A 12,684-nucleotide genomic window follows, 5' to 3' on the forward strand; every position below is an offset into this window, starting at 1 on the left:
AGTGGTTTCCTAATGCATTTTACTTGAAGGCATCTGAATGCAATGTAGACATGTATCTCATGATGATACTTCAAAATATGTTAAGAAGCTTGGGATGGGGTTTGTTGGCAAAGCTGTCTAATCAAATAATCTGCCACAGCAATTTGCTCTTCTCCAACAAGTGAAATAAATGTTATTCAAGTAATAAATAAAGTCAAGAGGGAGCCGTGTAAAAAATCTGCATTGTTCTTCAAACATACAAGTTAGTACAGAACAAATCTTAAAAAATTCATGTACTTAACTGAGCTGTTTGGAGATTCAGAGCAGAGGAGAGCTGAGGTTGTTGTGCTGCTGATACAGCATATCAGAATGATGCTGGCCTATCATGTGTGGTTCTAGCCAAAACCTGAAGTCTATTACTATTAGAAACTAGAGTATTCTGAGGTGGGGGATGCTGACCAGAAGAGCAGTCCTGATCTTCTGATATCTCTGCTTTTTCCAGACAGAAACAATATCAAGTTTGCTAATGTCACTTGGGACCTGCAGGTTCATCTCACTGCTAAATACTTTTGTGTAAATCCACTGTTGGTGAGCTCCTCTGTATTTGGCCTGACTCACCCGGTGAAGTCAATATTCTTCTATCAGTTATGCCCAGATGAGGCCAGATGGAGGTTCCTGCAAGGAAAGGAAGGTCTTTATTCCTTGCTTTCTTTCTTCCTCCACTTTTCTTCTTTATAACAGCCTACCTCATATTCTGAAACAACTCTATTACATACTCAGAGAACACAGCTAAGAGGAACCTGCACACTTACCTACTGTTCTTTGTCACATAATTGTATTCAGACTGCAGCCACCTCATTGCTGTTGCTGGGAAATAAGTTATCTTGTATATGTTTTCATCACAGACTTGGAAATGTTACCCTTTGCCCTCACTGCCTAACCCTCAGTAGGCATCCTTTCTTAAGAATAGCAACTCTGAAGCATTTTGGTTCTTTAAGCCCCACTGCATTTCTGTGTTGAGACACTCAACATTATCAATTCACATGCCAAAAGTGTTTTCATTTTTGGCATGCAGCATAAGAGTAAGTAACTGCTATTTCTCCTGATGAGACAGATATTTCTTTTGATTGGTTTAGTGAGTAAGCTGATACTGTGAATATTAGGCTCCTAAGGTGATTAGAATGGGCGTGGAGTGCATGGGCTTGGAGAGGAAACCAGCTAATCATCTCCCCAAATCAGAGCAATGAACAAGCACTCCCTGTTTTACTGACCATCCTCCTTGGCCTTTTGCAACACCAGACTTGAAGGTAGTGTACTTGAAGCTAGTGTTATTTTAGGAAAGCTAAAGATGAAAAGATGCTCTTTGACTTTATGTCCCATCTAACAGGATGAACCACCCTACTAGGAAGGCCACGCTTGTGATGGAGGATTTGCAACAGCTAAGCAGAGGTAAAGATTCCTTGATTCCTTGTGTTCTCTCCTTCCTCCTGGCAGCTGAGCAAAAAGCCCAGTTACTGCCCTGGATCATGGAGGGGGAATGATTGATTTTTGTTTTGCTGAAATTGAAGGAGTATAGGAAATAGCAGTTACTGTACGAGTAAATTATATGTAGCTGTGAGTGTGAATAAAAATCACTTTCCAGTCAAGGTCCTGGCCACGTTCTCCCTGACCACAGTAACCCAGCTGAGGATTAGTGTAACATATCATGGAAAAAATCACCAACAGGTCCAAATTTCAAGCTGGATCACAGCTCTCCATTGAAGTCTTCTAAGCCTACAAGATCAACCTGCCTCTCTAATTACCTCTCTTTTCTGAGGAAGGTTTCTGTCCACTTAGTTAAACAACAGTTAGGCAGAGACTGACTAAGGAGTAGGTTGCCAAAACGTGAAAAAAGATACAGTGCTGTACTTCTAGGCAAGTAGAAATTCTTATCAAATACCTCAGCTAACTGATGATGCAAGGAAGAGCAGAAGGTGTAATCCCAGCTATATAACTTCCTTTCCTGCACCTCTCTATGGTTCTTATTACAAATTCTTCCATAATCTGGAAAGAAATATCTCTTTTCTGATTGTCATTATTCTTTTCCATTTGGTAAAATACTCTGCCCCTTACTCTGATGCTCTGTTTTAGTTTTACAAAAGCTAGATTTCCTTTGCCTGGTTTGTCTTTGTGCATGTGTGTCTCTGCAGTGAACTTTCATTGAAGATGTCAGCAGGAACATGTTCTGCTGTAGAAATGAGTCCTGCTATTAATGCTGCAAAGACAAAAATGGGTATACAACCACATGAAACAGCAGTGGCCATATACAAAAAAAAAAAGTTATAAATGGTTATTAAAAGAAAGGCTTGACTTTTCATTGGCAATGTACAGACGATGTTTGTCTTAAATCAGGGCTCTTAACACTGTTGTATCCAAGCACAGAATTTAAGGTCACAGTTTTGGGACAGAGAAATCTCATTTAAAGCAGGATAGTAAGGGTTAAGACACTTATATTCAGACTCTTGTGCTACAGATCTGCTTAGACTGATCTGGGGCAAGACACACAACCTCTTTATGGTAGGATTTGGCAGTCTATAAGTTGTGAACTATAGCATATTCTAAAGACTAGGTAATGTTTGAAGCATATCTAAGGCTGTTCAGATGGGTGTTCACTGTTTAAAAATCACAACATGAAGACTATTTTCTGTTTAAATAGATGTTGAGCTTCATCATGATACCTTTAGACTGAAGCATATTGTTTGCAAGGCCAACTTGATTTAACGGAAAAAAATCTACTGGAGTTTGGTAGAAGAGATTGCTTTTGGTGGGGAGAAAAACCTGGTTTGTTTGGGTAAGAGAAAATAGAATAGAGCCCTAAATAAAGAAGGCTGGTCTGTTAGAGCATACCAGGCATCAGGGACCTGTGTTCAGTGACTTGTGTGAAGTCAGGCAGTTCTATTGGCCTCGAAGGTGTGAAACACTTGTCTTCTGAATTCAGCTCAATGACCCCTCTGTAACTTAAATGAGACAGAGACTGGGAAAGATTTCTTGCCATCAATCTTCTCTTTCCCCAGCAGACAAGAAGAAAAAGTGTATACACAAAACTGCTCAGGCCAGTTTAAGTCTCCTAACTATCTATATTTTTTTGCTCTGTACAGACAGCATTTCACTGACTTCCTTTTGAAAATACAAAGATAGAGTCTTCATAAAAGGGGAAAAAATCCCAAACTCTAAAAGTAACCAGGTCTCTTCCTCTTCTGCATTTTCCTTAGTCAAAAAACAAAAAAGAAAAAGAAAAAAAAAAAGGCACCATATCAACAAGTGAAATCAAGTTTGTTTGGCATGATTTCCAGGTTACTCCTATATTAGACCAAATGAAATTTCTGTCAATCAATCAGTCAGCTTGCTGGAAAGTTGATCATTATTCCATGATAAAAGTTTTTTTTTAAAGTAAGACATTAATTTATCAAAACCAGATTGATCATTAAAGGCTGGAGAAAAGTCTTCAAAGAAAGTCTCTATCCATTATACCTTGGAAGAGCCACAAAAATTAGAGATATATATCACAGTTTTCCTTCTCCTTCTCTTTTCCTTCTCCTTCTCTTTTCCTTCTCCTTCTCTTTTCCTTCTTCTCTTTTCCTTCTCCTTCTCCTTCTCTTTTCCTTCTCCTTCTCTTTTCCTTCTCCTTCTCTCCTCTCCTCTCCTCTCCTCTCCTCTCCTCTCCTCTCCTCTCCTCTCCTCTCCTCTCCTCTCCTCTCCTCTCCTCTCCTCTCCTCTCCTCTCCTCTCCTCTCCTCTCCTCTCCTCTCCTCTCCTCTCCTCTCCTCTCCTCTCCTCTCCTCTCCTCTCCTCTCCTCTCCTCTCCTCTCCTCTCCTCTCCTCTCCTCTCCTCTCCTCTCCTCTCCTCTCCTCTCCTCTCCTCTCCTCTCCTCTCCTCTCCTCTCCTCTCCTCTCCTCTCCCATGTCTCAAAGAACTGATATTGCCTATCACTCCATCAGCCTGTAGTGCTCTGATTGTGATCAGTCCAAGGCTAATATTGATAGAACGTTGTTGCTCTGCATTGGGACGACATATGAGGAGAACAGGTGACCTCAAAAGCCACAGGCTGCCTTATGAAAGTCATCCCAAAGGGTGGCACTTACCAGAGCAGCTCTGGGTAGGCTCTGTTCAGCAGCCACAGACTGAGCTGGCCAGGATGGTTCCCTGCCCCTCCTGCAGTGAGAGAGCAGCAGTTCCAGGGGAGGATTTGGTCAGGGTAGCAAACAAAGGCTGTGCTCACAAACCAAGCCTGGTGCTTCTGTTAGGTGTGGAGTTCTGCCTTGGAATTACCCTAACTGAGCTCTTTTGCTTCCAGATTTACCAGCTTAATCCTACAGTCCTCTAACTTTGTCCTAGAACTGTTTTTAAAACCACACATATCTGAGGTATAGCCATGTTGAGATCAGTGTTTCCTTCTTTCTTCTTTGGGGGAAGAGAAATTGGCTAAAGCTGTGAGAAGAGCTCAGCTGTGTGTGAAGGTTAGCAAAGGATGAAGCCTTCTGAAATTTCAAAATCAGCTTGCAGGACTCTGGGCAGATCAAGCCTAGCCAGCAGAGACTATTTCTTTCTATCCTTCTCATAAAGGAAGGGTCAGACCTCTGCACAGGTTACTCTCAAGGCAGGGGAAGCTCAATTTGTCCATTTGCACTGGGTCAGAAGATATTAATATTATGTTTCTGCACTACTTTGCAAACGCTCACCTCACCCAGGTAGTCCTCTGTCAGCAACAGCCCATTTCCAGAGTACAAACTCACTATTGTACTGTTTATATCAGTTAATTCAGCCCTGTGGACCTTGTGCCAGGCAATCTCATGGCTCCCTGCTTGCATCACCTCAGCCTGGATAAAAGTTAAAGTGCAAAATTAAAACATCAGCTGTTGGGAGAGCAGGACCTGCCTGCCAAGCCATTCCCACTCTGGTTTCCATTCATTGAGAGCCTACTCCAGAGTTAATCTCTGCACAGTCAGGACCCAGCCAGGGTGCACCTTTCTGAAGAAAATTGTTTTCTGTCAAAATCAGCTCACTGCAAACACCCTGACTGCTCTTCAACTGTAGTCTCCCTAAACCCTGACCCTGTGTGCCTCCTCCTGCCTCTCTTGCTACTGTGCAACAGGAATCTTCTTCATGGGGCAACTAAGTCACCAGTCAGCCCCTCTCTGGCCTCAGCTTTCTGGTGGAAACACAAAGGTGCTGGTTTGTCCTTGCCTCTCCTTGGTAAAGTGTTCTCCAATGTGTTTCATGAGATTCCTTACAACCTTGGGCCCTCCTAATGTCTTGCTAAAGCTTGTCTCTTGTCTCTTCAACATCTTAGAGTTTCTGCTCTGATGATATATCACTTACATGTACAAAGGTATATGTATATGTTTCATTTGTATTAATTCTGGTCAAGGAAAAATGTATAATCTGAATTATGCCACCTGCAACATTCAGATAATCTGATTCTGCTGTACTCTTAAAACCAGATATGTCTTCTCTGTGTCTCCATTTTTTAAACTACCCTGTTTGCTGTACTGTCTTCATGTGTACCTTTTACTGACCTCTGCCTTGACATCCTTTAAAGACAGGTGATCAGAATCATGTAACTTGTCCTCACATGGCCTGGGGACACATGAGGGCACAATATTGGTTTATATGCATTTGTTAAGATCTCTGGTAGAGGAGGTAGTTACACTGGCTTTGAATTCGGATATTCCTCTTTTCTGAGTATTCTGAAGTTTCTACAAATATTGATTGTACAAAAAGTTGTAGCCTAATTTATCCTGTGTTTATTGCTTATAGCTGAGCCATGTTGCATGTTCTTTTATTTTGTATTACCCCCATCATCCGAAATGCTCTAGTCTCACCTTTGCTTCTCCTGGTGTTGTACATCTTTGCCTCAAATTAGACTCTGGGCTTTATATTTAGAAATACCCTCCTAATTTCTACTTAAAAAAAAAATGTTTGCCTGGTGTAAGAGCATGAATATAAGTCTATCCAGGTATATTTGTGCGTATTTTTGTTTTAGAAAGCCTCTGGTTTTTTGTCTGCCTCTTAAGGATATTTTTATATATTTAAGGAGCAAACATCTAAACATGAACTACAAGCATAGGAGAGACACAAATGAGGTTTGTGAGTGCAGTTTGAAAGGTAGAGAGTGGATAGCAGGGGCAAACAGAACCTTTAGTGCAGCTCCGTGTGATCAGGCGTTCAGTGCAAGACTGTGTGTGGTAGGCATATGCCCAAGAGGTTTGTGTGCTTTTATGGACGGGGACCTTCAGATAGGTGTTGGTGTGTTGCTGTAAATATGCAGTGCAATTGTGAGTGTGAAAACACGTGTGGAAACTGTAAAAGGACACAGACTCTAGCAGCACTCGGTACATATGCAGAGCTTTGAAAACGTGTCCTTCGTGAAATTAGTTGCACATGCCAGTTTTGATGTTTGTGAAGACTTCTGAGGGTTTATAGCTATGGTTTTTGTGCCTGGGAATGTGTGCTGTTATCCTGAATGCCTGATTCTGATCTCACGTGCCACGACTTACTCCTATGTGGTTTCCTAAACTGCACTGAAGTGACAACGGAATTACTCTGCCTTGAAACGGGATTCGGGCGCTCTTCCGCACACGTTTGGTGCAATGGACATAGGTATGGGAAAACAGATTTCCGAGTGCAGCGATGAGGCTGTGCCGCGCTCAGACGCGGCTCTGCGAGTGCACCAAGTGTTTGCGGAGTTGTGTGTTTGCATGTACCCGCGCCTGGGACGCGCGGGTTCCAGGGGCACGCTGGTGCCCGGCGCTCAGCCTGTGCAGTGCGGTGTGGGCGCACAGCCGCCCGCCGGCACGGCCCCGTAAATAACCCGGGGGCACCCTTTACTTTAAGTTTTTGCATAACCCTGAACTCTACAGCCGCTCTCCACGAGAGACAGACCGGTGGCTGAGAGGGAAGGGGGGCGTGCGCTGCCGCTGCCACCGTTCCCGCGGCGGGACCGAGCCGGAGCTGCTGTCCCGCGTCACCCGTGTCACCGCGGTCACCCGTGTCACCCGCGCCACCGTGCCAGGGGCAGCCCGGCTGCCGGCCCGCCCTGCGCCCCGCGGCGCCCGGACTGCCCCGGCCCGGGGCTCCCCAACCCGTCTCGGGGCTCCCCTGCCCGTCCCGGCGCAGCGCTGCCGGGCCGGGGCTGCGCGGTGCCGCCGGCCGCGCTGCGGTGCCGGGTCCGGCGGCCCCCCCGGCCATGCCTCCCCCAGCCGCCGTCCAAGCCCAGCCCCTGCGCGGGAGCCAATAGCCGCCCTGCCGTCTCCATCCGTCTCCCGGCGTTAAAGCTACAGCGGGGCTCGGGGCGGCGAAATCCCCCGTGGCCGTGTCCTGCGCGCCGCCGCCTCCGCCGCCGTCAGTGTGTCCGCACGCGGGAGCGGGAGCGGAGCGCAGCGGCGCTGCCTCCCGCCGCCCCTGCCCCGCCGCCGGGCTCGGGCCGGCTCCTCTTCCCGGCGCTCCCCACCTCCCCAGCCCGCCGCAGTTTAGTTTATCTTGTGTTTTTTCTTTCTTTCTTCTTCTTCTTTTTTTTTTTTTTTTTTTTTTTTTTTTTTTTTTTTTTATTTCTCCTCCAACCGGGAATGCTCAAACTGGACTGATGGACATTTCCGAGCTGTGCATCTCCGACCCGCTCGGCTACCACAATCAGTGAGTGTGCCGGGCCGGGGCCGGGCGGGCCGGGGCGGGCTGGGACCGGCGTTGCGGGTGGGATGGGGCAGCGACCCCGCAGTCCCGCCGCCTCCGTGCCGCAGAGGCGCCGCCGCCCACCCCGCGGGCCCCGCGTATGCCGGGCGGCCGCGGGCAGGGCAGGGCAGGGCGCAGCTCCGCGCCGGCAGGTGCGGCGGGGTCCGCGGAGCAGCACTCGGGGGGGTCGGCGTCCTGGTGTGTTTCTTTCTTGCCGTGTAACTTCTCCCTCTAATGCTTCATCTCCTAGGAACAGGCAGCTAACAGTGAGCACTGACATTCCTTTCTGCGCAGTTTTACTTTCCGTCTGTGCTAGGATTTTTATTAGATGAATTAGTAGGTGCCTATAAAGAGATGTGCATATAAAACTATACGAAGCAGATCCATTAAAGCACCGTCTTTTATTTTAAAAGTCTGTTTTTCATCTGAAATGCACCATGGAAATTCAGTTTCCCACAGACTACTGTTTTGGATAGCCTGCCCGGGGAAAGAGTGGAGTGAGTCGGAGGGCTGGCAAACAGACATCCCGAGCTGGGACTGGTGGCTGATACCTTAGCACCTGCTACTGCTCTTTGTATTCCAAAGTGGGCTGTGCCTGCTAATGCTGTGCTTAAAATCACTTCAGCGTGTTAAGTTTGGTTTGATCCTGTTGGGGAAGTTAGGAAACATGGCAAAACCTTTTCAGCCTTACATCTAGCTGACTGGAACAATTAATTTTAAATGCATTTCTCCGATAAATCTCACCCTGAGCAGAGTCCTCTTTTGTGTGTTTACGTGTTAATCCGTGTGTCACCTATGCAGGTTTTGTGTCATCAGAGGTGGGAATTAAGTAATTTTGCCTATTTCATTGCTTTTGTCTTAAGAATACATTGTATTTAGTAAAATTAAAATAACTAAAACCAAACAAATCATCCTCAAATACTCCTCTTTCCTCATTTCAGCTTTTATTTGTCTTTCTGTACCTTGTTTTCTGATATTCCATCTGTCTTTACACTCATTTCTCTTTCCTTTAATCCCCAGCTTCCAGCAGTTTCATTAAAATGAGACTTGTATTGTTAATAGAAATTAATAATCTAACCCATGTGATTTTCTTTTCCCCACTGGTGCTACACTTGTGGCCGCTCCACTTTGAAATAAAATAAACAAACTGTTTCTTAAGGGAAATGTATTCTGTATGCTGCTGGGAGTCTTAATATTAAGGCAAAAACAGAAGAATCATTTACCTTCATAAAAATAGAGCAAAATGCCACAATGAACAGCAAGATCTTCATCACTTACTATATTGTCTCTTAACATTTTCCTTTTATTTTTTGTACTTTTGGAATTGAGAAACAGGAACTCAAACAACATGAAAATAGTAAGAAGTAGTCTGCATGTTGTATTGCCATTCGCCCTTTTTACTTTTTCATGGGCTTTCAGTCAGCTCTCAAAAATGTCAAGTGCACCTTACCCATATGCACAACTCCTCGGCTGCTGAGTAGACAGATGAAGGTGGCCCTGGGGGAAGTGCCACGGAGCCCCTATGGCTTTACAGCAGACAGAGAGTGCTGCTTTTTGAGATGAGAAACTGTTGGAGAGCTCTTTGTTTAAAGAGGTGCTTGGTTGTGTATGTCAACTGACCTTCTCTTTAACATTGTTGAGGTTTGGTAAAATAGAGAAATATAATTTAAAATATTTCAACCTCAGTTTTTTCAATTTTTTAATTTAAAGGAGTATAGCAGTGCAGGAAAGTCTGAAAAAAGTTACGGAGAGAAGTAAGATATGAGCAGCTTTAAAAATACAATATATATAAAGGTATATGTGCAGTGTGTGAGGTACTGATTTGATTTACATTCTGGTTTTATTAAGGCTAGATTTCACATCATATTCCTGTAGCTGAGGATGAGTTGGCTCAGTCTATATCTGTTTAACCATCTTTTTCTCCCATTGTAACAGAATTACCCTGTAAACATACAATGTAAATACAGGTGTTGTATTTGTGCCTGTATCCTTAACTAGCTGTGTGAGCATAGTATGCTTACTGTACTGATTAATTCTTTTGACTGCTAGCTATTGAAATGATTTAAAGTTATTTTCTTCCTTTTTTTTTTCGATACCACTTTTAATTCTGTGGATGGCATTTTTTGTCACATTAAACCTTAAATTAGGAATGAATTTAAAAATATTGCAAACTGCTTCTTGTTGTTTAGTTGCTTGTTAAGCTATAGGAAAAAATATGAGGAAGACTAAAATGTTAGAAGAGAAGTGAATGTGGTCACTCAATATATGTTCCATACAGTTCCCTGGAAACTGTATTTCACCTCATAATTATTGAAACAGAACAAATGAACAAAGCAAAGGAGAGGTGACTCCTTTCACCTTGGAGTTTGATGAGATCTTAATTTTTGTAACAGTCAGACCCAAAAGGAGTCTGAACAAAACCTAAGCAAAGGAATTCCTTGCCTCTAATTTGTTCTTCAGGTTTTGTATTTATCTTCCTCAAGCAGTGAAAATTTCCCTTCCATTGCCTGTATGTGTGCTGATCTAAGCGATTGCACCGGGAACCTGTGGAAGTTCTGGTTAGCAGGTGTGTGATTTCTCTCGGTGCAGAATCCTTCAGGGAGAGTAAGAAAATGCTTCTTCCCAATTCTGTGCATGTATTCTAAGGCCATGTATGTTTTATTTTCTTACACAGAAATCCACTCTTTAGCAACCGCTTACTACATTTTGGTACTGACCTCTGAGAGAATTGTTCCTGGGGTAGATGATGCAGCTCCAAGAAAGAAGCTTTTGTATGAATTGGAATTTGTTTAAAGTGTTTTTGAATTGGGAAATTAACAAAGGCAGTGATTTGTACCTGCAGTTTGTCTCTCAGGTGAGGGCATATGGTGAGAATACATTAGTTAAACTGTACTGACAGCGCCTGTCTGCGGTGTGGCAGGAAGGGAACGCGTGTGCAGACACCACAAGTGTACACTCTGCCATATAAAATGTGTCCTTATAGCCACACACAAACACATGTGTGCATCTGCAAATATTTGTGTAGGTATACACACAGGTGTACACACATGCATATGTATGGTCATGTGGAGTGCTGGTGTTGTATCTTCCTCATGTGCAAACCTAAGGCTGTGTCAGAAGACAGTAGAATATGGCATTTTTACTTTCCCGTATTAACTTCTGAATCTCAGAGAATTTTGTTTTCTGTCTCATTATAGTTGCCACTAGAAATGTTGATAGGACTGCGAAATTGCCATTTCTGTTTCTTATTAATATTCTACATGACAGAAAGTGACCAAGGAGCCATTATGAAGGTAAAATAAAAATCACTGGCAAATGAAAGCATCCTGCCAGATGCTGTGTCTCTTATACTGTTTCCTCTGAGGTGCGAGAAAGACACGTGAGTCACTGATGTAATAAAAATAAAAATTATTTTATGAAGAGAAGGAAAAAGTTGAAAGGAGTAAATTACATATTTGATAGAGAGATGGAATGGCACAATGTTGGAATTTTAAGGCAATGAAGGAGCAAATTCCAGACCCTGCGGCAGAGAATTAACAAAGTTACTGTCACTGACCCTAATGCACAGATTGAAGTAATGTGACTTGATTTCAGAGGTTACTGGAAATCTCCACATTCGGTGAATGGGAGGAAATCTGAATCAGAGAATCTGAATGCAACTGTCCGCTCTGAATATATCTCAGAGGCTGGGATTGGGGGGAGTTGTTGATTGGAGAGAATAGGATGGAGTTGTTTTTTTTTTTTGACATAATAAATTGAAAAACCTCTATAAGGAATTGGTGTAGTCACTGGGTTTCTGACAAGGTTCTCGTCATCAAATGAGGTCTCATTACACTAAGCTTAGTGAGCGCAGGGCTGATGAGGAAATCAGTACCTTTAGAGCATTTGTATTAACTTTTCCCTCCTCTTCTAATTCCACTTGTAAAAGTAAACATGATCTAATCATTATCAATTATTGAGAAATATGGAAAGATCAATATATTTAAAAAATAGGATTTTTTCATTGTATCGATTTGAAGTAATCAATGAATATTGCATTTAGCCTGAGAGGGGAAAGACTTTGGAGAGATTGCATCAGAGAAAGTTGCTGTGATAGAGGTTTCATATCCCGTTTTCTTCCTCTCCACGAGAACATTGCTCTACTCTCTGTGCCCTTTCTGCTGTTATTTCCCAGCCCTGTTTCTGCACTGTCACTACTCTGAATTTCATGTTGTTTGAAAATACCTGTATTCTTCAGATTATTTCAGTTCAGTAAGAAGTTTTGTGCATTGTGTCAGTGGGTCCCTTTACAAAATTTTCTGTGGCTTGAAGGATACAAATTCTCTTAGGGAACAGAAACAGGGAGAAGGTAAAAGATTTAAACCTGAGTGTAGATGAAACCTGAGTGTACGGGTTCTGTGAGGAGCAAGGTAGAATTTCTCCAAAGAGTGTAAAATGTCTAAGAGAGATTTAATTAAGGAAAGAAATAGTAAAAGAAAAAAAAAAAACGGTGACAAATCTTGGTTTAAAGAGCCAAAATCCTTTCCTCATCTTCTTATTCTATCTTGTGCTCCTTGGTTTAAGAGTTGGGGATGATACAGCTGCACATCAGCAATTCCAGTGTAGACTGCAGAGACTAGGAATTTCTTCCCAGTCAGACCTGTTCTTTATTCTGTGGAGCTACTGGCAGTGACATTACAGCCAGGGAGCACAACAAAATTTTTAGTCTGCGCAGTGTGAGCAAGTAAATATTGCATCTGCCCAGAACCCAGCAGTGAGCGTCTTAGGTAATGCTGCTGTAGAGACTGGGGCAAAAGGGGGAAAGATAAGAGTTTCCATGACGAACTATGAATCAGAATGGTTGTTTGTTTAGTGAAGGAACTTGATAAAGAAGATGTTAGCAGTACCTGGTTATGGTGACCTTGCCAAAAAACAAAGGAAACACTTGGTGTTTTTCTGTCATCGCGGTATGAGCTGCATTTGAGTTTTGAATGTAGTCATTTCTACATAGCTTGCATG

General features: G+C 43.3%; 1 protein-coding gene across 2 annotated transcripts in view; it reads left to right on the forward strand.

Annotated features, from left to right (window-relative positions):
• The window catches only part of ESRRB (estrogen related receptor beta), a 124,850-nt gene that overhangs the window by 39,254 nt on the left and 72,912 nt on the right, over positions 1-12,684 (forward strand). Inside the window, exon 1 of one of the 2 annotated variants that reach the window (XM_063399045.1) lies at positions 7,562-7,650. The exons of the other annotated variant lie outside the window; for it this stretch is intronic. Within the exon in view, the coding sequence (XP_063255115.1) occupies positions 7,601-7,650 (50 nt within the window). The 5' untranslated portion in view covers positions 7,562-7,600. Of the gene's footprint in view, positions 1-7,561; positions 7,651-12,684 lie in introns of those variants that run through there. 2 annotated transcript variants of the gene reach the window in all.

Source organism: Prinia subflava, chromosome 5 (genome assembly GCF_021018805.1).
Source record: "Prinia subflava isolate CZ2003 ecotype Zambia chromosome 5, Cam_Psub_1.2, whole genome shotgun sequence".
Lineage (NCBI taxonomy): Eukaryota > Metazoa > Chordata > Aves > Passeriformes > Cisticolidae > Prinia > Prinia subflava.